The 27,926-nt window shown below is 44.3% G+C and overlaps 2 protein-coding genes across 2 annotated transcripts; both read right to left on the bottom strand.

Annotated features, from left to right (window-relative positions):
• Window positions 1-322: 322 nt before the first annotated feature.
• On the bottom strand, window positions 323-27,680 carry LOC115766883 (homeobox protein unc-4). The gene is made up of 4 exons (XM_030710953.1): window positions 26,813-27,680; window positions 3,872-4,110; window positions 963-1,102; window positions 323-882 (listed from the first exon to the last, which is right to left on the bottom strand). The coding sequence occupies exons 1-4, from the start codon at window positions 27,258-27,260 to the stop codon at window positions 456-458; spliced, it is 1,254 nt and encodes a 417-aa protein (XP_030566813.1). The 5' UTR covers window positions 27,261-27,680; the 3' UTR covers window positions 323-455.
• On the bottom strand, window positions 10,195-11,970 carry LOC115766884 (ataxin-8). Its single transcript, XM_030710954.1, has 2 exons — window positions 11,718-11,970; window positions 10,195-11,650 (listed from the first exon to the last, which is right to left on the bottom strand). Exons 1-2 carry the CDS (start codon window positions 11,740-11,742, stop codon window positions 11,478-11,480), a joined length of 198 nt encoding a protein of 65 aa, XP_030566814.1. The 5' UTR covers window positions 11,743-11,970; the 3' UTR covers window positions 10,195-11,477.
• Window positions 27,681-27,926: the final 246 nt, after the last annotated feature.

Below are 27,926 nucleotides of genomic sequence, written 5' to 3'. Positions count from 1 at the left end.
TTGGCTTCAAATTATCATATTTTTATGGACTCGTTGTGTCGACCTTTAATAAATAATAAAGAAGTGACAAAATTTTAAATAAATGCGTACAGATTGGCATCTCTAAATCGATAAAAGTATCGATTAATTACTCGCAAAAATCGATATATCTTATTAAATTGAACTGAACTAAGACTAAAGTTGTCCAACCTGCATAATTTTATCTAGGAAATATCCTGCTAGAATCAGCTCACTTTAAAAAATTACCTCAAAAAATAAGGGAATAAATAATATTCAAGCTTGACAATTGAAAATCAGGAAGGGTTCAGTTTTGGCCTTTCACATATATTTGCACAACTTGAGCATACCCTGCACACTTAGTGGGTATTACTAGATTAAAAAAAAAAAAAAAAAGAATATGTATTATTAAAAAAATAAATAATTTGTATAGTTGTTGTATTGCTTCTGGATGGGTGTTATGTGCCGAGCAGCGATTCGATGCTGAAGCACGAATTGTGCTGGGGCTTGTGCTGCGCCAGCGGCGGCGGCGGCGGCTGCGTCGGCTCTGCGGGCAGCGGGGGCAGATTAGTTGGCTCCAGTGGCTCCAGGGGCTCCAGTTTTATCACAGCGCTGCCATCGCAGCTGTCGTCTGGGCAGCTTCTTTGGTTCGTCAAGCTTTGCGAGTTGTCCAGGCTGTCGCTGCAGACTCCGACCACATCGATGGGCGGCTCATCCTGCTCGTCCAGCTGCAGCTCGGCGTGGTCGTGGTCGTGGTCGATGTCGTTCCGGTGCGCGGCCAGATAGTCGGCGCGCAGCTGCTCCACATTCACGTCGAGTCCCTTGAGCCGCAGCTTGCGCGCCTGCCGCTCGATCGCCTTGGCCATGCGCTTGCTGCGCTGTGCGCTGCTCGTGGGGATTGGTCATTGATTTGGGCTTAGACTTAGACTTTGGGTCGCAACTGGTTAACTATGCCGGCCACTTACCGTTCCCTGGCACGCAGCTCCGGCAAGGGTATCGGAGCGCCGCTGCAGCTCTGCGGCTGTGCATTGTGCGCCGGCCGACCCGGTCCCTTCTTCGTGTGCTCCTTCTTGCGCCACTTGGCCCGCCGATTCTGGAACCAAACCTGGAAGTGCACAGTATTAAATATATTTAATAAAGCCTCGTCTAAGACTTGGGTTAGCGATTGACATATCGAATCGAATTATCGCAGCACTTGCAAGACGAGAAGAGCCACAAGAAACAAGCAAGAACTTGGTTCTCGAATGATATTACAGCTATATACTGATATACAGATCCGATTCTGGTGAAGATTGCTGTGAAACTGGGGGATTAGCTTGCTTAGATAGGACATAAATTCAGCTTATTGTCCTGATCCTGTGGCACCTGGCTAAGCACAGCTGTGAACCCAGCTTTAACTTATCTCATTTCTGACAATTTTTAATGGAACAAGTCAATCTTCCCCTTAACTGACTGACTGATTGACTGTTGATTGACTGATTGACTCCAAGACGAAATATTCGGAAAATTCAAACTCCAAAGGTACGGAAATCATTCGTCAAAGTTAGCCAGAAAAACATTCAGGACAATGCATGCTTAAAATTGTGCTAAGCAAACGCAATTTCAAGAGTCTGACCAGCAAGCGAGAGGTCGCTAGCTCAAATGCCGCAGCAATTGTTCGTTTTTCTTATTGCTTTCTATAAATTGCCAAAAGAAAGTGTTATGTTGTCGCGAGGCTATCTTTTGCCCAGCTAACTTTAGCCAGGATGATATGAAAATCATTTATTGCATTATTAATATTTGAACCAGTTTTCAGGCAATTGGCGTAAGCATGCCTTTAAGAATTGACTAACAAATAATGAGAGACCGTTCGCTGAATAATGAATATTGTTATTATTATAATATCGTTATCATCATTTAGTTATAATGGACGTAGCGCTGTGTGCGACTATTCACAGTTTCAGTTTCGATATGCACTCGTTATTCATGGGGTTAGACGGCGGGTCGTAAACAAAATGGCGTCCCTAATTGAGGGGCAGTTTGAGGAGCGACTCAAGCGCGACGCGAACGCATTTCGAGTGGGCGGGAGAGTACGAGTGCGACTGCGAGTGCGAGTGTGTATGTGTGTGTGTGTGTGCGAGTGTGTCACTTCAATTTAAAGTCATTTGCATGCATTGTGCATTTTTTAATGTGCAGCAAATTGTTTTTGAGTAGCTGCATGCGATGCTCACATTGCCTGCGCTTTAACGAGCGCCTCAAACCTCAACCCGAACCAAAACCAAACCGAATCGCACCGCCCATCAGCCAGCTGGCTCACCTGTCCGTCTGTCCTGCTGTCCGTCTCTCCGGCTGTCTGTCTGTCTGTCGCAGTACCTCGTATCGTCTCGTCTTGTTCGCATTGACAAATTGATATGTCATGTCAAGAAACAATTTCTGGCTAAAGCGTAGACGAGTGTCTCAGCCAAAGAAACCGACGACGATAATCACACGGCTGACATGCAACCCGTCCTCGTCATCGTCGTCATCGACATCGTCATCGTCATCGCCAGCGTCAATCGGAAGGGGCTAAAACTTGGTTGCAATTGAAATTACATTGCAACAGCGAGCGACACGAAACGCAATTCGAAATGAAATAAAATGAATTGTAATGAATAAAAATAGTCAGGTAATTGGTTTTATTGAGTAATTGAGTTGCAGTTGCCCTCAAATTGTTTTACAACAAGCACGCAACTCGCTCGATGCCCGATGGCATTACCAATACCTATACCAATATCAGTAGCAATACCTGTACGAATATCGATGCCAATACGAATGCCAACATCAACACCAATGCCAGTGCCAATGCCTATACGAATATCCATATCAATACCAATACCAATAACAATAATAATACTAATACAAAAACTAATACTAATACCAATACCAATAGCAATACCAATAGCAATAGCAATAGCAATAGCAAGAGCAATACCAATAGCAATAGCAAGAGCAAGAGCAAGAGCAAGAGCAAGAGCAAGAGCAAGAGCAATACCAATACCAATACCAATACCAATACCAATACCAATACCAATACCAATACCAATACCAATACCAATACCAATACCAATACCAATACCAATACAAATACCAATACCAATACCAATACCAATACCAATACCAATACCAATATCAGCAACAATAACAATACCAATACCAATACCAATATCAGCAACAATAACAATACCAGTATTTGCATACTTATTGCTTGTAGTAAAGATAGTGTTAAAGTAAATTGATGATAATTTATCAAATCTTTTAATTAATAAGAGATAAATCGATAACTTTTGGTGGCACAGAAATTACACTATCTTTAATAGGATTACTGACTGATATCAATAACTGATCGCATCTCTATTCGATTTTTTTCTCAATAAATCGATGACTCTTTGCTCGTATAAGAATTGATAAATCGTTGACGTCTTGATGTAAATGGCTTGTCATGTTTTTATGGTATCAATCGAATGTATATTATCGATTAATTATAAATCTATTTTACATATACCTTCTAATACATATCTAATGATACCGCCAATGTGCTTGTGTGCTATCAATCAAGAGTATTACTAAGTTATCAATTGTACAATATTGTCGATTAGATGTCGAAAGCTCTCTAACTGGCAAAACGATCGATTATGAAATGTTCTTATCCGAAATCAATCGAGTGCGCATGTGTAATCGATAAGTTATTGGTATACAGTAATTGCCACTGAAATCAATATTTGGCTGTGCTCTCGATTGAATGCTATCGCTGATTGATCGAAGCTGTTCATGTGCTGAGAACTGCCTTTTGTTTTTTGCTCATTAACGTTATCGATTATCGATTATCAATTGATCTATTAAGTGGATGGAGACTTACCGCTATGCGGCCCTCCTTCAGGTCCAGACGCATGGCCAGCGCCTCGCGCATATACACATCCGGATAGTGGCTGCTGAGAAAGGCGCGCTCGAGCTCCTCCAGCTGCCAGGTGTTGAAATTGGTGCGGCTGCGTCGACGATTGGCGGCGGCTGCGGCGCTGCTCTCGCTGGCCGTCTCATCATCGTGGGCGGACGCTGACGCTGACGCCGAGGCCGAGGCGGAGACGGAGGCCGAGGAGACTGCAAAAGTCGATAAGTCGTTGGCATTAGCCGCTTTTGCAAATGGAGCCTGCTGCCAACAAGCGGGCATAATTAACTGACAAGCGCGTGGGCGGGGCAGTCGTATTCGAAGGGGTGAGGGGGTTGGGGAGGGGGGAGGGGGACTGGTAGCCAACTAGGGTCTGCCCGTCTGTGCATGTTGGGCTTTGCTTGCGCTCCGCTCGTATTATAATTGCAAACAATTAAAGTCTATTTATGTAAATTTCCAAGATATGCTAACGGCTAACCGCACACAGGAACAGGAACCCAATGCCACGCCCACAGCTTTGCGGCCCCAGTCAGCCAAAGTCTGTTTGCCCCAGTCCCTGCTCGGGCGCCCGTCCCTGCTCGGGCGCAGATTGCATTGGCAACGTTGTCGGTGCCCTGCCCTATGCCGTTGCCCGTCGTTGCCCGTCGTTGCCCGTCGTTGCCGTCGTTTGTCTTTCTAATTTATAGCAGCGCAAATTGGTTTTCACAATTAGGAAGTGGTGGGTGTTGCCAATGCCTGCTGGCTCGGATATGTTTAAAGCGCCGCTGCGGAAGTAAATTACATGCAGCGCAGACCCGATTCGGGCGCCTAAAGCCAGCCAACCAGCCAACCACCCAGCCACCCACAGCTGGCTAGGCCCAATGTTTAGTTGCAGTTTTAAGTGAAATTTAATTGCAAAATTTGCTGGCTAACCAATTAGAACTGTGCGGCGCTTGGAGGAGGGCGGGAGGGGGGGTGTAACCAAAAAGGTGGCCCAGCTAAATAAAAGCCTATAAAATGCACATCAGTCACGTGAAGATTCGATTTCAGCAACAGCAGCTCCACGCTGATGATGAGCCGAAATCAAGGAGCTCAACACACAGTCCGCACCCTTGAGTAGCTGATTCGAGGCGCTGGTACGTGATATTCATATGTTAAAATGCACACAGATTTCAACAATTTATAAACACATCTGCTACCAAAACGAAGGAGTGTTTCGCGGCCCGTTCCAACCCTCGACTGACACAACAATGGACCAGACACTTCATAGAGAAAACACGCACACGGGGGGGTAAAGGAGAGGAGGGGGGTAACAGGTCCTTGTCCATTCGTACGAATCTCGGCTCTTGGCTCAGCGGCCTCATCATCACACTTGAAAGAGTAAATAAAATATAATTCCTCAAGGGTGTTATAAATAAAATTATCTGAATTATGGTTTCTGTTGACTTTCTGACTTTCCCCCTCTCCCTCTCTCTCTCTCTCTCTCTCTCTCTCTCTCTCTCTGTGTGTCTCGCGCTCGCGTTCAGCTGTGGCATAGTTTTGCTTGGGGTCTGTGCCCCTAATTTGCAGACCAAGCGCCTTCATATATTAACTATAATCGATAGGAAGCTGTGGACGCGTTGGCCTCGCTGCCTCGCTGCCTGGCTGGGCGTGTCAGAGCCGAAGTTAAAAGGGGCTGGTACTAAATCAGATAATGGACAGGCATTTGATAAGGCCGAGCACCGAAATTATGACGGCCACCAAATAATCAATGAGCTGCCCAGCAGAGGGTTATGCGACTTAAGGTCTTGAGGAAAACATTCAGGAACCGAAGTTGAGCTTGGAAATCGATGTACGAATTGGAAAGCAACTCCGATTCCAAATGGCGTTCATATCCTTAATCAGGACGCGCTGCGTTTGGCCAAGTCCGCCTGCCCGTCTGTAACTCGGGAACTACAAAACCTGGAGAAGTAAGATTTGAAATATATATGCTCGTAGAGGCGCAGCACGAGCTTGTACTTTCTTTCCGTAGTTAGTCCTTCCACTTCCACAAAACCGATAATTATCGATTATAAAAATGCCTTCTATATGAAAGGAACTGGAATATTTGCTGAGGTAGCACTTACGAGCTTCACTTTAGTCACATATTTGCGAAAGGGAAATGTCTGCAAGGGTATTAGGTCTTCGGCCTGCCGAAGATAGGCCCACTCTCTCGTCTGTTCTCTCGCAAACATTTAGCTTAGTAGTTCTTGCTATTTTTTTCGCCTGTACTGTATTAAATCTCGTACTAAAATATTCGCTAGTTCTCGAATGTGTTTTGTTTTCTCCCAGGACTTTGCTGCTAGGATATATCGAAGCATGGTAAGACCCGCAAAGGGTATTGAATTAGCAAAGCGTTTCGGCTGACAAGCAAGAACTCCAGACTCCAGAACTCTATCTTTTCCTCTCTCTCTCTATCTCTCTCTCTGTCTCTCACTCTCTCTCTCTCTCTCTCTCTCATTATGCCGCTCGTACCTGCCTACATATAAATCTGTTTGTTGTTCCTTGTATTTTGGCCTAATTAAAAATGGGTAGCCCAATTTTAATTAGGCCAACAAATGGTGCACAGTTGCGAGGCGCTTGCAAATTTGCATATAAATAGTATAAATTGTTATTGTCGCTTTTGTTGTTGCCAGACTCTGCGGACAGTGTCTAATCTACGGGCTGCTGCATTGGGTCCATCTAACGCCTATTGCCCCTTAGTTTTGGCTAATTTCAAAGGTCGTTAAGCAAACAAACTCAAGTGGAACCAAATGCAGCGACAGCGAGAGTGAGAGAGAGAGAGGGGGGGAGAGAGACAGAGAGGAAGCAAGGGGGCGATTGGCCTGAACTGCGGCCCTCGGGGAGAAAAGAAAAATAAAACACGGCTCATGACCATAACGCTGAGCGGACAAAACTACCCGCCTCGGGGCCAAGCAAAAGGCGAATCAAATCTCTTACAGAACCAGCGCCAGAACTACTGCCAGCAGTAGCAGTAGCAGTGGCAGCAGCAGCAGCAGTGGCAGCAGTAAATTTGGTCCCACAAGAATCAGCCGAACGACCCACAAAAAATTGCCCAAAAAATCACCATAAAAATCTATAAAAAAAATTAACTAGCAACAACAGCAACAATAAAAAACGTGGGTAAAATGCACAAAAAAAAAGAAAAGTCGAATAAAAAATATAAAATGGAAAATGGAAAAAAAACGTAGAATAAACGTTGGGCTCATTAGCATTTATAGGCCACACAAATGTCTGACGTGGGGGTTGTCAAAAGGCCGCCTCGGACCGGGTCGTGGCACCTTTTGAGGTTCATTAGAAGCTTGTCACATGATTTGATTTGCTTTTTGCATTATTTTTTTCTCTCCATTTTGAACGGACAAAAAAATTGGAACAAACTGACAAAAAATGCAAGTCAAATAGAGGCGCAGAGGCGCAGTAAGAACAAGTGAGAGCGCTCTGGTGGGAAGTGCCCGACTAGGCGATACCCTGAAGCCTCTTCTAACCAAATGAAGCTCGATCTATGAAATGAAAGTTACTTCATTTAATTTGCAGACTCTAGCCCTTACAAAGCAAGAGATTTGCTAAAAAAAAAAACGGGATTTCTATAACGATTTTTATCGATTGCTTGAAAACGCAGCAAGTTATCGATTATCGAAAACGAACTTGTACTGCCCGGGCACTACGTTCAAAATCTTTCTAGCTTTAAGAGGTTCCGACATCGACGTAATCATTAATATGGATGAACGGACGGATAGATGGACGGAGGAACGAACTAACAGAGAGACGGAACGACGGACGGATGGATAGATGCAGGGCAAGATGAATGGATGGACGGACGGATAGACGGACGGATGGACGGACGGAAAGTTGGACAAACGGACGGACGGTTGGACGCGTGAATCAGCGGATGGACGGACGGATAGACGACGGACAGCAAGACGAACGGCTATGGTTAGATCGACTCGGCTATTGATGCTGTTCAAGAATATATATACTCTATGGGCTCGGAGTTGCTTCCTTCTGCCTGTTACATGCACTTGCACAAAACCAATATACCCTTTTCACCCATTTATAATGTGTTCAGGTTATAAAAAATGAGGGGCAGAAAAAACATAACGTTAGGTCACACACACAAACACGCACACACGCACACACATACAAGCACACACATTAGGGCTGCTAATTATGCGACCCTCGGCATAGCCAGCACCCCCCACCCTTCTCCCTCAGCCCACCGCGCTGCTTGTATCAAAATAAAAAAAAAAACATAAACAACTACAAAACAGGGCGTTAAGTCAGCCACGCGCCCTCCTATTTTTTTTTGCAGGGTATTCGATTTGTTTCTCCTGTCTTGTTTTTTTTTTGTTGCCTTGGTTTGTTTTTTGTTGTAACCCCTTTCCCTGCCCCTTTTCACTGCCTGTCAAAGTCGTTTAGCTGCTTGTTGTTGTTCTTGTTGTTGTTGTTGTTGTTGTTGTTGTTGCTGTTCTTTCACTTTGATGAATTGTTCAAGAGTCCAGAGCTGCGTCTGCAACTTTGGAGTGTGTTAAATTGTTTGCACACCGCACGCTAAAAGCCCAGCCCGTGCACCCCCCCTCCCCCTCCCCCCTGGCCACCCCTCGGCGAATCTGAGACGTGGGAATTTCGGAGAGCCTCAATAAGAAGGCATCTCGAAACTCGGGCAAGACCTACAAAAGTTATATTTGCATATATTATCAAAACATTTATCATCTATAAGAAATTTATTCTCAAGAAACTAGACTTTGGGTATTTATAATATTTATAGATTATTTTATACAATTTGTTATTAAACTATATATATAAAAAAATACATATATTAAGTATATATATATATATATATATATATTCATTCCATTCTTAAATGAAAGGGCTGAAAATACGATCTCCATGTGAGGCATCGAACTAACAAGCGAGGTGTCGCTGGTTCAAACTCAGCAACAATATATATTTGTGATATGTGAGAATAGTGAAGATCGTAATTGTTGAGTTCCTACCTGCCTACTCTTTGACAGATCGTTCTTATATCAGCTATACGATATAGTGGCCCGATTCGATATATGTACTGCCTGCAGCAGAAAGTCGAACCCATGCCCAGGTTGGATAATAAACAGACGGACGGACAGACAGACGGACGGACGGACATATAGATGGACAGATGGACCTGATCTAGAATATATAATATATAAACTTTATGAAATCGGAGATGTCTCCTTCTATGCAAATATTATATGTCTTTAACTTACAACAAATTATCTTGAACAAATAAATAATAAATCAATTTTATAAACTATAATGCTTTCGTTTTTTTTTGGCAGGCAACAAAAAGTCGCAATGATTCGCAATGGGAGTTGAGCGTCGGACCATTGCGCACGAAGTCGATGGCTCGAACCCCTGAGAGGACCATATATTTGTTTCTTAAACTAAAATTATAATATAATAATTGTTATTGGCAAATAAAAAGACAGTTTTCTACTCTCACACGCAGAACGCCGGGTAATTTCTGCAGAGCTGTTCACTTTTCTTAAATATTTTGTTCCTCAATTGAAGATTAAATAGGAACAAGGCTTGGGTCGAGGGTTAAGGCACAATTGATGCCTCCTCAGCTCTGGCTGGCATGTAATTGGCCAGGTTAAGCGGTTGCTGCAATTACATTTGCAATACATTTACACACCCATTCCCTAAGCAGACGCGGGTAAGGTAGGGCAGGAGGGGGAGGAGAGGGGGAGGGGTGCTCGCTCGCACAGTGGGCAACAAATGTGTGGCACTTAAATTAATGAATTTCTTTGCACTTGCCACGACGGTAATTGGCAGCGGCCCAACAGCCGAGTGGACTGACCCGAGTGGACTGACACAGGTGAGGGTAGGGAAGGGTAGCGGAGGGGAGTGTTCACCTCAATCTGGCGATCTGGCGAACTGGCGCGTCAGCTGCCAAGTTGCACATGAATTTATATGAGTTGTTTGCATTAAAATGAATTGATCGACACGAAGAGCAGCGGCCGCGTATGTAATCTGCCACACACACAAGCCCAAGCCTCCTCCCCCCCCCCCTCCCCCTCCAGCACTTGGCGCTGCCACTGCTGGCAGCCCGGGTGCCGGGTCATTGCTCATCTGCCACGCCAGGCACGTCAACGCAGCAAATTACTTGCCGCTGCTGCGCGATGCAAAATTGAAAATTCAGGTGGTTAACTTGCCAACATGTTGCCGATCCTTTAGCCCCACTCCACCCCACCCCCCCCCCCCCCCCCCCTGTCTGTCTCTGCCTCTCGCTGGTCTCGTGTTGCATGTTATGATTAAATTTTGATAGCCAACAACAATCAAGTCAAGGAAAATCAATAATTTTTACGCATCTTGTTACGTTGCTCCCAGAGTTGGAGCTGGAGCTGGAGCCCAGCCCAGCCCCGGGTCCGCTCTGACGAAAAGCTCTCAAAGAACGATCGCTGCCCGCGATCGACGCGGACAGCGGGCAGCGGGCAGCGACATGGCAAAGCGGCGCATAAATGTTTTGTTGTTTTAATGAAGACGTCGGCTCCAGCTTCAGCTCCGAAGAAGACATCAAGGCGTTGCATGCCAGCAAAAATGTTTCCTCTTCTTTTTTTTGCATTTTCTTATGCCCTACGTTCGAGGGGCGCGTCAGCGTCTGCGTCGTCTGCACGCCATGACTATCGAGGCCTTTAACGCTGTCTTGGCTGCTGCTCCCGCTCTTTCGCGCTCTCTCTTGCACTCGCTCTCTCTCTCAGTCTTTACCTCTTGCTCGCTCTCTCTGTTGGTCGCCCTGGCCTTTGCGGCTGCATTACGAATAGGGTCTAATTATTGTGGCAAGCCCCTGAGCTATAATTTGCCTGATTGATTTACATAACGATCGAAAATGATCAAGACATTAATTTCTTATTAACGTCGCTCGCTCGCTCGCTCCCTCATCGGCTTGTTGTTGCGCTCTCGCTCGCTCGCTCGCTCGTTAGTTTCGGCTTGGGCTGGCTTGGCGTTGGCGTTGGCGTCGCTGCCACTGCACAACATCCCAGTCGCAGTTCCAGTCCTCAATTCCAACATTGTTGCTGCCCGCCTGCAGCTGCATCGCTGCTGCGCCTGCGCCTGCGACTGCTCTGTCTGGGGCGTAACTCTGGAGCAATGTTTCGCGTACGGCGCTGCCGCTGCCGCTGCATCCGCTGTCCATCTTCAGCTGCTGCACATTGACTTTTTTTCAATTTCTTCATTTTACTGCCATTTGGCCTGCGCTCTGCATTCGCTGCTCGAATCTTGCGCTAGAGGGCGCCACTGCGTTCCAACGGCCAACAATAACAATCAATCGCAGACACCCGCTGCCGCCGCTCTCTCTCTCTCTCTCTCGCACACACACACAATACTGCACCTTACCGTTGCCCAATATGCAATCGCGCACTTTCGCACTCTCTCACACACTGGCTCTCTTTGAAAGTTTTGCCCAATTTGGTTTGCTTTCCTTTTGCCTTTGCCTTCCTTCCAGTGGCTTCGCTTTTTGCCTCTCCGGCTCTCGCTGATCGTTTTGTTCGTTTCGGACATAATTAATGTTAGTTTTAACGCTGCTTGAAAATGTTATTTCCCTTGATTATAGCAGGGCACAACGGACAACGGCTGTTGTTCGTTGTTGTTGTTGTTGTTGCTGCTGCTGTTGTTGTTGCTGCTGTTGTTGTTTTTGCTGTTGCTGTTTACTGCCGCTGATTGTTGGGTCTTGGTGTTGGGCCTGGTTGCCTGGTTGTTGGCGTTCCCTCGCCTGGTTTGCTGTAGGCAGTCATGGGGAAACATTTTATGACGATTACTGTAATTCGTTGCCGCAAACAATAATTACTTTCCATTACGAAAATGGCGGGCATATTATCACCTGAATATCACACACATGCGCATACACACACATACACACACACACACACACACACACATAGAGCGACTGCAAGCAAGAGCGAACACAGGTGTTAAGCGTATGTGCCGACATCGTCGCAGTCGGCGTCGCAGCCAGCGTCTGTGTCAGACGTCAACGTCGCCGACGCCGACGCCGACGATCGCAATTCGCCACGGCAAATGAAACGTTTCGCTGCGGTTGCGAGTCAAAGTCGTTGTGGCGTTGTCTAAAATTTTCGGTAATAAAATATGACAACTCAATCAAGGCCCATAAAAGCCAAGGCACAACAACAACAACAACAACAACAACAACAACAACAGCAACTGATGATCAGGGCGGGTCTGGTTTCAGTTTCGGAGCAAAAGCTCAGTAATTTGCAGAGGCTGCAAAGGCGATCAAAATTTACGATCATTTTGTTTTCAAAATCAATTTAGAAAGGAAGCGCGGCAAAGATCAGCCAGCGCACAACAGATGCTCAGCACGGCGAGCGCGAGAGAGCGAGAGCGAGAGAGAAAGCTCTGCTGTGGCCAGACAGAGTCCGAGTGCGAGCTAAAGCTTCAAATTGAGTTCTTAAGTTGTGGCTGCGCTTTGCGCTGTGGTCCGTGTTGGTTCCCTCCTTTCACTGATCGCACGATCAGTTTGCAGTTGTTCAGGTTCGAGGCTGCCACAATGTTGACTGCAGGGGGGGGGTTAAGGTATGCGGAGTTGGGGGCTTACAACTGGTATCTGGCCGAAACTTTTGCTTTTCGGCAGTTATTAGCGAGGTAAAACACGAGTCTTGCACATTTGAGAGCTTGTAATTTACTTAATTTGATTACGAACGACGTCCACCTCGAGTGGGCGTGCAACCCTGGACCCTGGGTCCGTGTGCGTGTGCGTGTGAGAGCGAGCGAGCCTAGCTGCCCCATCCTCGTATCTCGGCTGCAATCTCTGCCCGAGCTGAAGAAACAGCTGCAGGTGCAATGCAAAGTTCCAGCTGAGCTTAGTTAAATATGATTGCAATTTAAGTGGGTGGATGGACATGATTGGAAGTTTAAGCAATCGAGCTCAAATCAGCGAACCCATAAGCTGACACAAAACACATTAATCAGCTGAGCTTTAAGAAAGCTTTAAGAAATGAACAAGCTTAGCCTTAAGAAACGAATCAAACACGAATCTAACAAAACAAACGAAGGAAACCAATCAAATTCGAATCAAAAGCAACACGCGAACTAGTCGAGCTTTAAGAAACGAATCAAAAGCAACACGCGAACTAGTCGAGCTTTAAGAAACGAATCAAAAGCAACACGCGAACTAATTGAGCTTTAAGAATCGAATCAAAATCGAATCAAACGGAACATATAAACTAGTTGAGCTTTAAGAAACTTATCCAAATCGAATCAAGTAGAATAAATGAACTAGTTGAGCTTAAGGAAACGAACTAATGGTCTAGTCGAGCTTTAAGAAACGAATAAAAATTGAATCTAACAAAACAAATGAACTAGTTCAGCTTTAAGAAACGAATCATAGTCGAATAGTCGACGGGGCAAGTGAACTAGTTCAGCTAGTTTTATTTGCAAATCTGATTAAATGTATTTTCCCTTTTTTGTCGGCATACAACCGACTAAGTTTATCTGATTGGGTTTATCTGTCCAACTATAGTTCGCTCATGAAACTAGTTCAGCTATGCCACAGATTGCCCACGCGACTGAGCACAAGTTCAAATGAACTGGTTCCGCAGCTCAACTCGCGGAATCAGAGCTCAAAATAAATCGAATTTTTGTTTTCATTTATTTATTATTCTTCTTGTCGAATTTGCGTTCTATTATATTGAGGCTTAAAATTAATTGTGCAAACAAATTAAATTTATGAGCAGCGTGCGAAGAGCAACAACAACAACAACAACAACAACAAATCTATTAATATAAACAATAGTTTATTAATTGAAAGTTATGTATGTGTGTGTGTGTGTGTGTGTGTATGTGTGTTTGTGTGTCTGGGCTATGGCTTATGATTTATGCATAAGGAAGGCGAAGAGGGCTACAAAAGTGCTAAAAATGAGCAAAAACAACAACAACAACAACAACAACAACAACAGCAGCAAGAAGAAGAAGAGCTACAACGAAAAAGCAAAAAAGCAAAGCGCAAAAATAAAGCTGAGCATAAAAATTGATTTCTGCTGCTGCTTTAATAAATTCTCAGCTGTCTTTGTTGTTGTTGTTGTTGCTGTTATTGGCCCGAGCCAGAGCAGCAACAACAACAACAACAACAACAGCAACAACAACACAATCTCAATCAATTTCAAGTCGCACATCACATCAAAACAAATTACCAGGAATTAATTTGCCATCAGAATCACGCAAGCGCAGAGACTGAAACTGAAACTGAGACTCGAACTGCAGCTCCAACTCGAAACTGGAAACTCGAAACGGAGACGGCCGGACAGCGACGCCGACGTCTGACAAGAGAGCGAGAGAGAGAGAGAGAGGTAGAGAGACAGACGCCAGGACGTACGGCCAACGAGTTTGTTTGCGGCGATGGCGATTAATAGAGCGTCATCATGGTGGCAAAGAAGGGCGCGGGCGCGGGCGAGCGCGAGGGGGAGGCCGGTGATGGTAGGTGCCGTGATTAATACATGAGGATTTAATTAACTTGCCATGCTGCGCACTTGCTCTATCTCGCTCACACCTGCACATACATATGTATGCCGCCCACACGCCCCGCACACTCCCGCTCTCGCTGTCCATGTCCAATGCTCTCTTCACTTGGCTCAGTGCACAAACTATGGCAACGTCAGCGGCGGCTGCGACGCCTCTGCTCGGGCCAGCGAGCGAGCGGGAGAGAGAGACAGAGAGAGAGCGAGAGCGCGAGCTCTGCAAACGGCAACTTGTTGTAAATGCTGTGCGTAAAAGCAGAGCCCTGTATTTAAAATTGATAAAATGGGCAGGCATATTCGAATCTATAAGCGCTACGGCATATATTTACGCATTTTGCGTGTGTGTGTGTGTGTGTATGCATGCATATGTGTGTACATATGTATGTATATACTGCATGTGCATATAAGAACAGCATCAAAGGCTTTAATAGACTGTACGCAAATTGGGCATTACATATACATATGTAATTAGTACACACACACACACACACAAGCAGCTCGCGAGCGGAGCAGTTACATATGTGTGCGTACATGTAATTGAAACGTGTTTTTTTTTTATCTGCCTTGTCCATTGTCCATTCTTGTTGTTGTTGTTGTTGCTGTTGCTGTTGCTGGCGAACGCCTGCAGCGCGAAAATCGGTGGCATGTATAATTTTTATCACCTTTAATTAACTTTTCAATTAATAAAAAAAAACGTATCAGCCGCAACAACAACGCGCTGTTGTTGTCCTCGTTGTTGTTGTTGTTGCGTTTGTTGGTGTTGTTGGCCAATAAAATGCCGTCGGCATTTGAATTACCTTTTGTAGACACGCAAATTTGCGAGGGGCAGCAACAGCCGTTGCAACAAGGGGCCAACTGCAAGGCTCAAATTGCGTTTAGAGCGGAACTCAAAATGGGGCAGAATATCCAATTCCAAATACCCTTATCTATGCCATCAATAAAAACATGCCAGCTCCAGACTGATTGACTGACTGACTGATTGACTGACTGACTGATTGACTGACTGACTGACTGATTGACTGACTGACTGACTGACTGACTGATTGACTGACTGAATGATTGACTGATTGACTGACTGACTGATTGACTGATTGACTGACTGACTGATTGACTGACTTACTGACTGATTGACTGACTGACTGATTGATTGACTGACTGACTGACTGACTGACTGACTGACTGACTGATTGACTGATTGACTGACTGACTGATTGACTGACTTACTGACTGATTGACTGACTGACTGATTGACTGATTGACTGACTGACTGAGTGATTGACTGATTGACTGATTGATGATCAATGCGCAGCTCAATCCGCAAGAGTTCAAAAACTGAAATTCTTACTGTGTTGCCAAGGCTCTAACATGGCTTTCAGCCCGAAATTTAAGTTTAATTCTTTTTGTTCAAAAATATTTATATTCAAAGTGAAAGACTCATCTGCAAAGCATAAAAAGCTTTGGCCCCAATCATTGGATTTAGTTAACCAGATTTGCTTGTTGCCAATTTTGGATGCAGCTGAAATTTGGCCCGCAAATTCCGTATGAAAATATTTTGGTAAATCAATATTTTCAGTAGAACGGGCAGATACAAATTTAAATAAAACTGTTTCGAATTTGGAAAATATATGAAGAGCTTGGAGAATATATTAAAATAAATATAAAGTATATATTTATTTAACTATCTATTTATCTATGAATCTATCTATCTTTCTATCTATCTATCTGTCTATCTTTCTATCTATCTATCTAACTATCTATATATCTATCTATCTATCTATCTATCTATCTATCTATCTATCTATCTATCTATCTATCTATATATATATATCTTTCTATCAATCCAAGCTCTATCTCTGGATGAAGATGGCCTATCAAGGTAGTATGGGTAGTATTAAAGCAGAAACAATAAATAATACTATTAAATATTAACCACATTTGTTTCATTTAGATGTTTATCTAAAGATATTGGGCAAGTTAATGTCAATTGACGCGAAAAATACAGAAATCGTTGTGAGGAATCTAAGCAAGACATTCTGCCAACAGATCTTCCAAAAGAGTTTTTGTGAATCTAATAATCACAAGTTTTTTAATTAAGGAATATTAGCTTAACATAGATAAATATATATATAGTTTAATTTATGGCTAAATAGTTAGATCGATGAATTGTCATACAGATAGATTTATAGATTAATAGATAACTTGATAGATAGATATGCATATACATATCTCAGCTTCTTTCCTTTTGCATCAATTTGATTGAAAATATCTACCTACGTTGCCCAAAACGATAGGATATAATATATCGATAACTGATTGCTTTGCCTTTCATTTAATATAATTTGCAGTTTTTAAATAACGTAAGTAAACGATAAACGATAATCGATCGATAGCGGATTATGCAGCAGTTATCGATAGTTGAACGAAAAGCTATCGATAACTACGTTTGATAACTAACTTTGAGCTACTTCACTAGCAAAAGTGCCCTTTAGGCATACATCTGCAACATATTAATCGATAAATTTATCGATAAGTGGTAAAACTTTTAATTTCGCATATATATATGGAATATATTGATGTGTACAAGGGAAAAGCTTGCTTGTAACGAGCAACCACACACACACACACACACACACACACAGGCGAAAGTTATGGCAAAAATGTTTGGCAAAAATTGATTAAAAACCGCACACGAGAACAAACAACAAAATCATTTTCAATGGCAACGGAAACGGAAATCACAAGCAAACACACACACACGCACAGAGAGAGCTCGAGAGAGAGCTAGAGAGAGAGAGAGAGAGAGAGAGGGAGCGACTGATAGTGATAGAGATAGCTAGCAAAATGGCTACAAAGTCAGCTAAAAGTGTCATTACAACTCACAAAAATCCAACAAAAGTTTGCCAAAAACCGAGCCCAGCAAAACTTTCAGGGACGTCTGGGCCATTGTTGTTGTTGTTGTTGTGGCATAGGGCTCAATTCAATTTTATCGTTTCAATATTAACCCAAAACAACCCCACAATATTGCCTTCATTTAAGGTTTATTAGATACAACGACAGAGACGGAAACGGAGACGGAGATGGAGACGAAGACGCGGGGCGTTGGGCGGCCCAACGAGCGGAACGCCAGGCGATGGATACAAGAAATATGTAGCTACAACAACAACAACAACAACAACAACAACAACAACAACAACAACAACAACAACAACAACAAAGCAAGTTACCAGCCAGCCAACACACACACACGCACACACAAACACACACACACACAGCAAGAATTTTCCAATTTACAAACGTCGCCAAAAGCCAACGAGAAAGCTTTTTGGGGGGCGCTTTGCCCTGTTGTTGTTGTTGTTGGCAGGGGGAGGAGGGGCGTGTGTGTGTGTGTGTTCGTGTAACAAGGATAAATGCCACGCTGTGATTGTGTGTGTGTGTGTGTGTAACGGCATAAACATTGATCCAACCGTAAAACTGGCTGACAATCGTGGCCCGCCTTGCCTTCCCTCCTCCCCGCCTCGCCTCCCCCCGTCTCGCCACCGGCAGCATATCCTGCCACAAAATCCCAGCTCGGACGCCCCATAACCGTATTGCCAGGCGTGGCACTGAGCCAAACCGAAACGACGCCAAGCCAAGTGTATAAATTGTATTAGCCCCAAAGTGTCGTGCGGGACGAACGGGACGAATGGCAGCTGCTCGGGCTGCATGCGGGCAGCTGGAAGTGGGCAAGAGGGGTGGGGGGGGGAGGGAGGGGGGGCGTGTGCTGGTTGTGCCGCCTGCTGGCCGTTTGGTGGTTGATGCGCGTCGCAGTCGATGCGTCGCCTTCGCACGCACGCACGCACGCATTCGGCGGCAGCCATGAAGAAGAGGCCAACATGGCTGCCACCTAAGACCAGGACGATGTGCACAGAGCCGCACGACAGATGACATGGCACAGGGGACAGGCGAGAGGCGACAGGGAGCTGAGGGGGCAGCGAAGAAGCAACTGCTGCCCGGGTGCTCACAACAAGTGTCATTTGCAGCAAATTGCAAACCGCAACAATTTCACAAAGGACACACAACACGAGAGACAGGACGAGCGACAACAACAGCAACGAGTGTGGCAACTAGGCACTAGGGGGGGTCGTCGGGGCTCGGGGGGCGACGAGTCGAGGCAACGGCTGGCGGAGCAATCTGTTTCAATATAAACGCACATGAGGCATTTACGAGCGCCAAGCTGGCATAGTCTAGTGGGTGGATACACGGGATACGCTTGGCTGCTTAACTCGCTGCTTGTTCAGCGAGTGCGTGTGTGTGTGTGTGTGTGTGCGTGTGTGTGCGTGCCTGTGTGTGGTGGGGGCTGCCACTTAAATGCCCCATGTTGTAGTTTTAGTTTAGATTTGATTTCTGCCTTTTTATGCTCGTTTTTCCTTCTCTTTTGGGGGGTATTATGCTCTGCTCGTTGTACTTGTGCAGTGTTGGTTAACGTATGTCCGCGTAACGAGTAGCGAGGGAAAAGAAATTAACACACGAACAGATCCAAAATATATATGCTTTTTACTCTGCTTGCATAATGGAATCGCAATATTCAATGCTCGTCTCTCTCGCGTTGTTTCCTATAAACTACTCGTCACATTTTATTCACTCGTTACTTTTTATATATTTTAAACTCTACTTTTTAAATACATAAATTACTTATGTATTTATCGCAGGTCAAGGCTAAATACTCGTTACTCGTCACTCGTTGTAAGTTACTTATTTCTTTTTGTAGTCCCTTAATTGGCGCGAGTTACTCGTCACATATCGATTTGCACTTTTTACCCATTACCAGCTTTCTCTCACTTTTCTCTCGTTACTCAATGAGATGAGTATCTCATTTTATTCCCTTGTAACTTGGTTAGTTTTTATACTATTCTCGTAGCTCGTACATTGCTCGCTCATTACTCGTTAGTTGTCACTCGTCACTTTTTTTCCACTTGTTACTTCTTACATTTTATGTGCTTTACGCTGCATGACGCTTTTTTATACAATTCCCTTTGGTCAATGATTAATCGTCACTATTTACAATTTATGCTCAGTTTAATATTCGCCACTCGCCACTCGCCACTCGTCACTCGTCGTTAGTTGTTCATGTATTATTTTTAACTAGTTCCACGTCATTTCTTCTAGTTTTCACTCGTCACTTTGCTCGTTACTTGCCAGTAGTTACTCGTTACTCTGCACTCGTTACTCTTCACTGGTTACTCTTTACTCGTTACATTTGCTTTTAATTTTACCCATTGCCTGCTTTTTTAAAGGGTATTTCAATTTGCTGCTAACTTTTTGCAATCGCACTTGCTTTCTATTTATATGGCTTATGGCCTCTTTTGGGGTTGTTTAAACAACAACAACGGCGAGTAGTGTAGCTCTCTCTCTGTGTGTGTGTGTGTGTTATTGTTGTTGCTGTTGTTTGCTTTATTCACTGTTGCGCTTCGCACACATCTTCGTCCCTTGGGTGTCATAATTCTTGACGAGCTCATCTTTTACTTAAGTTTTACATAATTTTCATGTCGTTGCCCGAGCAGCGCTTGTGGGTGAACTGGGCCGGGGCGTATCACTTGGTAAGCCCCATGGAGATAACATAAAATCGAAACGTGTGTGCGGCTATACGAAAAGGGACGACAAAACATTTGACGCTGGCTGGCGAAGGGGATGGGAATGGGGTTGGGGTTGGGCCAATGGAAGGGGCCTCGGTTTTTGTGGTAAAACGCTTAACTCTACGTGTCTGCGGCTTTTCTTTTCCGCCTGGGCTTTCGTTCGAACCGAAGGAATTTTCTGCTCGCTGCAATCAGGGGTAATCCCCAAAAAATATATGTATGTAGGTATGTGTATATGTATTTAATCATTATTGATCAGATATGAGCTATGTGATTTTGTTACTTGTTTTTGAAACTTGACTGTAAATAAACCATTTGTGCTCAAATTATTTCATGTAATTATAAAACGTCTTTTCTTATTCTGTTGAGCTTGGAAAATATTTCATTAAATATGTTAATATGTGTATAAATAAATGAATAAAATACATATATTCCTTGACGTATATTTTTAAAACTGAATAGCAATGTCTCAAACGATATGCGATTGGTCGAAACGTTTCTGTTTTTTCGAAGATATCTTTAAGAAAGAAAACTTCACTCTGCATCTCAAATATAAGTAAAACTCTTCAGCATCGACTTGTTATACATAAAGCTCTGTAGGAAGAATCAGTTGATTAAAGATGTTACTTAAAGGAGGCATATCTGAAACAAGCTCCGCATTTCATTTATCCCACTATTTTATCAGACATATCTGACAAATTAATCAAATTGCACTTCTATATCATATAGCTGTTATAGGAAGAATCGGTCGATAACATTGTGTTACTGTAAGGGAGATTATCTCGCCCAAGCTCAGCATTTCCCATTATTTTCCTAGCGTTCCTGACAAACGACTTAGAAAGAAAGAAGAAAGAATCAGATAATATATAAAAATGGAGAAAATTTATATGTATTGCTGACTTAATAGAGAAGTGCATATAATATATAAATATATATGTCTGACCGATTCATCCTTGAACAGAAATATGATATACTAGTATTTCTTAAGAGAGCAGTGTCTAGATATATATATATATAGTGTATATTCTGACGGGTCCAAAGTCTGAATCCAGGTATATTCAACTTAATTGAAGCTCTATAAACTTAAAGATAGTTAGCTAAAAGCTCTAGCAACAGCTTGAATAGAAGACCTCAAAGTTGAGATGATTTAAATGAAATGGAATAAAGTAAAATAAAATATTATAAAATAATAAAGAAACTATTTGGAATTAGTCTTTGACAGCAAGTTAAGAGGCAGAAGAAGAAGAAGCTGAACAAAAAGTCAGATGGTAAGCCCCTTACCCCCTTACCCCGTTACCCCCTTAACCCGCCCAGCTAAGCGCCCCTTCGGCAGCCTGAAGTGCCACTTCGCATTCAAGTTTCCACTTCTGTGCACTTCACAAATTATGAAAAAAAAGAAAAGCGAAAAGCAGCCAAAATGCAAAATGACAACAAACAGGCTGCCAAGAGAAGCGGGGAGAGGGGGGCTGGGTGATGGGGGGTGGGGGGTGTGTAAGAGCCAGTGAATTCATTTGCAATCCTTCTGCTTAATGGCACTCCTAAACGGCTAATCTCAAATGGCCTGGCCAATTTGCCTGCCAACTTATTGGCCATTTGTTTAGGGGGGGCGTTCGGGGGGCGTGGCTGCATAAGACACAACAACAACAACAACAACAACAGCAAATTACGCCTCAAAACTGTAAATGGCCAACAACAACAACAACAACAGCAAAGCGAGTTAACAAAAATGCAATGGCAAACCACCCAACCTCCCCCTCCCCCTACCCCTCCCCCTCTCTTGCTCGGGTCGCCAAAACATTTGTTGTTATTTTTAATACAATTATAAAGGGTATTTTGAGTTTGTCACGAAATGTGTAACACAGGAGTAGGTGATTCAATCGAGCCCAAGGATTATAAAGATGCTTACAAATATATATATATATATATATATATATATATATGTATGCATATATGAATATATACAAATATATATATAAGTATAAATCTCCCTCCCACTTTTTATGCCTATAATCTTCTAACATTACATAAAGTCTTTCATGTGTAGCAGCCGATATATATCGCACTGAGCCTGATCGGACTATTTTTTCCGAGCCATGCGACAAAAATTAGAATTTTATACAGAATTCTCGTTATTCTTACTAAACAAAATGCTTCTAAACTATTTTTCTGGGCCATCTTTACAAAAGTTTACATTTAGGTATATCATGTTTCTTAACAATAAGAAAAATCTGATATTATATATACAGTTATATATTATAAATATATACAGCTTTATAGTTCTTTTTGATGTGAAGAACTTTTGTTTATTTTTCGTAACCAAACTCAGCAATTACGAGCTTAACTCTGCCTCAAACATATACCCATATCATAATATATCATATTATATTATATCATATCGTATCGTATCATATGGGGAAATATCCTTAGGATATTAAACTCAAAGTAGGGTATTTAAGCTGCGGCTTGCCAAGAAGAGTCGCGCTTTCTTGTTTTTTTTTTTTATTTCGGCAAATTTCATTATCTGCAGCCGCCATCTTTGTGCTAAACGGCAACACACACACACACACACACACAAACACACACATACACACACACATATACAGACAGCCAGAGGCGTGGGGGGTTTTTTTTTACTCTTTTGGGGCTTTATTTTACCTAAGCCAAATCCGCCCCTTGAAGTGTTTATCCTTTTGTTGCTGTTGTTGTTGTTGTTGTTGTTGTTGTTGCTGAAGTGTTTTCAATTTAAGTTTAGCGAACAAAACGCCTTTTGATTTTTATTAGCTGAATAGCTCCACACGCCCACGTGGGTGGCTTGGGCGTAGGAGGGGGTTCGGCTCAAAGAAGGGTTGGGTATTGTGCTGGGAGCGAGGGTAGGGTATGGGGAATGGGGTATGGGGGATGGGTTAACGTGAAGGTTGCTCGCTGCCAAAATGCGATTCCATTTGGCCGGGCACTCGTGAAATTTTCAGCTGGCTAGCGGCCAACGAGCACAAATTGGGTGAATTTATGGGCCCAGCCAGGGTTGTCGCCCTCGTAAATTATGCAAATAACTTGGCAGCGAGGGCGAGTGGCTCCACTTTGCAGCTGTTCGGCTCAAATATGCATGAATATACACATATATATGTATATATGTATATACATATATTAGTTTTTTCTCGAGCATTTCAGTTATTTTTGGCAGTGGTCGCAGCTAAATGGGAGTCACTTAAATAATTATCATTTCCCGAGGCAAAACGCTCGTCAAAAGCTCATTTGGAGCGTCTCGCGCCGGGCTGGCTGAGTTGCTCCGAAACTGACGAGCGACCAATTAGCCAGCGAGACGAATGACGACGTCTGTTGCTGAGCGGCTTATTAATTATGGGGAAAAATCTGTGGAAATCGGACCAGCCAACCAGACCAGAGGCGCACACAAATGCGCATTAGCCGCTGATGTTGATGGCTCCGCGTGGCTTCCAGTCTTGGTTTTGGGCTTCTATCGATTACCCTGCCGCACGTGTGGCTAGCTAAGCAATCCGTACGGCTTTGTCTGGTCTGAGCACAGTCCGCAGACCACAATATGTGCCGTGCAACATTTACGAATGCGACACAAAGAGGAATGCAAAAAAATAGCACGTTTGCGCGAGGGAAGTGAGAAAGGGTGCCGCATTCTTGCCGCACAAAGCGGAATCAACGAAAACGGAGCTACACGTTTAAGGATGGCGCACAAAGCAGAATGAACAACTGTAAACGCAGCGCATTAGCTACTGTAAGCGTATCGTGTGTTCGTTGCGAGTTCTATCAAATGCCAGGCTTGTTTTCATCTAGGAGCATCAGCCAATTGACTCACTCGCAGCTCCACTTCAGCGTACATACACAATTAATCTATGGTCTAGGTAGGCCCCTTAGAAATGAAGGCAATTACCAGACGCGCTCGCGGTCGGCGAGGCTAATGAGCAGTAGGAGATCAGCTCAATTCATTCATCACTGATGATCACGGCCGATGATGATCAGCAGTGGCCGGGATTGGGAGCCGGCACGTTGGGAATCGAGCAGCTCAAGCGTTTTCGGGGCGTGCCAATGGCGTTCTTATTAATTTGCTCAATTTCCACAAGCGAGCAGCGAGCGGGGGCAGCGGGTTCAGCAGAGGTCTGAGGGAAAGCCAAGTAGGGGCGGGCGGGGGGAAACTTAATTAAAATGTCGTAAACGTAAATTGTATGTTTGCTGGGCTGTCGGTTAGTCGAATTGGCGGGGCAGGAGGCGGTTAGCTCCCAAAATAATTAAGACATTTCACTTCGGACCGCGGGCCAAATGGAAAAATTGTTAACACAAATTGTTTGTTGCCCAATTTGGGCCATAGCATGTTTTTCCTCAGCTATTGTTGTTGCTGCCGCTGTTTCGGGTCCGCGACCGAAAACAATAAAAATGACTAATGGCAGCTAATTTCCCGTCCACGTCCAAAGACGAACTGTTTTACAAATTTCTTGGCCCGCTCGGGCGTTTACCCAATTTGAGAGGCGGCTCAAAAAAACCAAAATACATACATATATATACATATATATATATATATGTGTAGAAGATAGAAGATAGTTCGGTTTTGCGGGGGCGTTGACGCCGGACACAATGGGCAGTCGCAGTCGCCTTTAATGACAGGACTCGAGACGAAACGGGCCGAGACTCGCAACTGAAATTGGCATAGCTGAAATTGGGAGCAGCAAATGGAAATGGAAACATACTTTCTGCTTGGCCTGTTCACCTGCCGTGCTGACAGTTTTCGCCCCCTACACCTGCTGGCCTTATGCATTGCTCCTGCTGCTGGGCGAGCTCTCAGCCGAAGTCCCTTTCCAGGCACAGCCAGAGCCTTATTGGTGGACAATCCGAATGGCTGGCTGCACAAAAATGGTGAACATTCATAAATAGTTGAGGTTGAATAGCCTTAGGAAACAGCTCTGGGGCTTCAGATGTGAGCAGCTAGTGTTGTAAAATTTCAAAATTAGGGCGAATGTTAAAGAGTGGAAACGAGCTCAAAGCAAATTTGATTCCTTTCAATAGATCGCAGCTTGCGACTACAATAACCCTTTTCTGCTTCCTCTTGTTTCTGCTCTTCTACTTCTTCCTCTTCGTCTCTTCTTTGAGAGTGTAACTGTTAAAGTTGTAGATCGTTAGTTATCTTCTCTAATAAGATCATCCCTAACACAGCTGCACAATTTTGTTTATCGCCAAATTGTCTTCCAATGCTCCGCCAAAGTTTGGCCACACTTGCTTCTAGGCATTTGCACTTTGGGCACATTGAATATTGTGCAGGCATGCCAAATAGCGTGAAATTTCATGCATTGTTCAATGCATAACGTGAGCTGTCGCTCTCTCTATGTGTCTCTCTCTCGCATTCAGCCCTCTCTCTCTCTCTCTCTCTCTCTCTCTCGCTCACAATCTTGGTGCCGTTCGGTTGCCTAATTATTTTTGCATGGCCAAAAATAAAAGGCACAAAATTGCTTGCCAAATTTAATTACGCGCATAATCAAAAAGCAACAAAAATAACGGCAGCTCTCTCACAGACACGCACACACACACACACACACACACACAGTCAGGCGCACGCAAACGTAGCAAATGAGCGAGAGAGAGAGAGTGAGAGAGAGAGGGGGGGGGGGGGGGGGCAACAACAACAACAATGTCACAAATGGCCGCTGCAGGCGCCGTGGCGCTAGCGTCGGCCCACAAATTTTGTTGTTGATTAAAAATTGATCAAAAAACATAACAACAAACAAATTATGCATAGTTGTTGTTGTTGTTGTTGTTGTTGTTGTTGTTGCTGCTGTGCGTGTCGCAGCGAATTGATTAAAAAGAGCAATGCGATTGAAATTTTATTGGTAAATTGAATAAAGTGCGCGCCGGGGCGCCAACAACAAAACTGGATTCCGTTTTGCGCTGCTGCTGCTGCTGCTCTTGTTGTTGTTGTTGTTGTTTTAGCTTGTGCTTTTGCGATTTTGTGCCGTTAAGCGTCGCAGTCGACGTCGCTGCCAAAATGCTTGCTATAAATTAATGAGTCGGCCACATATTGTGCCTTATGCATACGGGCCAGACACAAATACATGTGTGTCGCTCTGTGCGTGCGTGCGTGTGCGTGTGTGTGTGTGCTAGCTGTCTTGCTATTGGTGCAGGCAATTGGGTTTTGAGCATTGCGTAAAGCAAGCTGAGCTGGGAAATTATTTAATTATTAAATAGATTTAAAATAAACCTAATTACACGCTATTCCCACTTAAGTTGCTTATAAAAAATGTTTTAATTATTTTCTAGCTGCCAGCTGCCAGAAAAACGCTTGCGTATGCAATGGCAAAGGGATAAAAGAGAAAATGAGTAAAAAAAAAAACTACAAGCTTAAGGCTTCGCGAGTGCGTTGCCAGTGTAGCCTTTAAGAATGCGGCACAAAGAAGAATAACAGAGCAGAACAAGTGAACAAAGGAAATGGCAAAATAGTGGCCTAAGAAATGATTTACGATATGATTAATGCCTAAGTTAAGCAGCCAGTGAAACGTTTGAGGATTCAAGATATAAATCAAATATAAATTTAAATTTATATTCATTTAATTGAGCTAGGGTTAGCAAATTAAGCAGCCAGTGAAACGTTTAAGAATTCAAGAGAGCAACTAATATGTAAGCTTTGCTTAGTTAATTTAGCTACCGAATAATTGTGTAACTAGAGAAATTGAAATGATGATTTATAGATATAGAGCTGAAGCTAAGCAGCGCAGCCAGTGAAACGTTTACGAATGTAAGCAGAAGCAACAGAAGATAAGCTTGAATATTGTCTGAATACTCACCCTCAAGAGCCTCCGTTTGCAGCAATTTACGTGAGGCTGGCTCCAGTGCCTCCACCTCCACCTCCAACTCTTCGTGCTGGTCCTCGTGCTGCTCCCTAAGCTGCTGCAGCTTACTCGCTGCATTGGCCGCCGCTGCTGCCGCATTGGCGCGCTGCAGCAGCGCCATGTGACGCAGCATGTGTACGGAGGCGTTGCCGGAGGCGCCAGGCGCCGCTCCATGGCGATAGCTGGAACTGGAACTGGAACTGGAACTGGCGCCGCTTAGCGGATTCAGGCCCAGATATGGCGCCCAGCCGGCTGCGGCCGCATAGAGCTGCAGCGCAGATGCGGCATGTGGATGCGTTGCGGTTGGATGGACGCCGGCACCGAAGCCTGCCAAGCCGCCCATCAGCGGGGCTTGTGTGTGCGCTTGCGCAGCAGCTGCCAGCTGCTTGAGCAGGTGATCCATTCGCGGAACGGTACGGTGGGTTGGGCTGATGTGTGGGGGGTGGGAGCGAGGGTTGTGCCAAATGCTGCTAACTGTGGGCCGGCTGGGGGGCGCAACTGTTGCATTACACGTTAACCAAACCAAGCACGGCACAGCAACAAAAACAACAACAGAAACGGCCAAAAAGGATGTGCGACTCGAACTTCGTCTTGGAATGCAAAATGCAGAGAGAGAGACCCGGCGATGGCAGCGATGGAGACCCACTGTGCGCCGGCCGCGGCGGCGACAAACAAATTGATTCGAATTAAAATTACACTCAAAGCTCCGAGGCGCTGATTTACGCGCCGAGCGAGCGACCAAACAGAAGCGAGTAAGTCAGAGAGAGAGAGCAAGAGAGAGAGCAAGAGAGAGAGAGAGAGAGAAGAGGCGCGCGACGACGCTTCAAAGTTGACGTCTAAATGAAAATGGCAAAGCGGCGACCGCAGACGACGTTGACAACAGGCGACGGCGACGGCGACGGCGACGCTCGTTTTGTGGCATTTGTTTAATAATTGCATGCACACATATGTGTGCGTGCGTGCGTGCGTGTGTGTGTGTGACTATAACAACAACAACAACGGCAAAAAGTGTCGCAGCTTTGGTTGGCATTGGTGGGTTTGTGTCCATGCTAAAAAGTGAGATGGCAAG

This window comes from Drosophila novamexicana, unplaced genomic scaffold (genome assembly GCF_003285875.2).
Source record: "Drosophila novamexicana strain 15010-1031.04,08,12 unplaced genomic scaffold, DnovRS2.1 tig00001270-arrow-arrow-pilon, whole genome shotgun sequence".
NCBI classification, from domain to species: Eukaryota; Metazoa; Arthropoda; class Insecta; order Diptera; family Drosophilidae; genus Drosophila; species Drosophila novamexicana.
Note: the sequence above shows the minus strand (reverse complement) of the source record. Positions and strands in the feature narration are given on the sequence as shown.

What these genes read in the sequence shown, in the direction of transcription:
- LOC115766884 (XM_030710954.1), bottom strand. Translation starts at nt 11,742, where the DNA reads ATGCCCGCCATTTTCGTAATGGAAA. An exon ending in CGCCATTTTCGTAATGGAAA is followed by an intron (nt 11,651 to 11,717) that starts GTAATTATTGTT and finishes GACTGCCTACAG; the next exon opens with CAAACCAGGCGAGGGAACGC.
- LOC115766883 (XM_030710953.1), bottom strand. Translation starts at nt 27,260, where the DNA reads ATGGATCACCTGCTCAAGCAGCTGGCAGCTGCTGCGCAAGCGCACACA. An exon ending in GCAAACGGAGGCTCTTGAGG is followed by an intron (nt 4,111 to 26,812) that starts GTGAGTATTCAG and finishes CGACTTTTGCAG; the next exon opens with TCTCCTCGGCCTCCGTCTCC. An exon ending in TGAAGGAGGGCCGCATAGCG is followed by an intron (nt 1,103 to 3,871) that starts GTAAGTCTCCAT and finishes GTGCACTTCCAG; the next exon opens with GTTTGGTTCCAGAATCGGCG.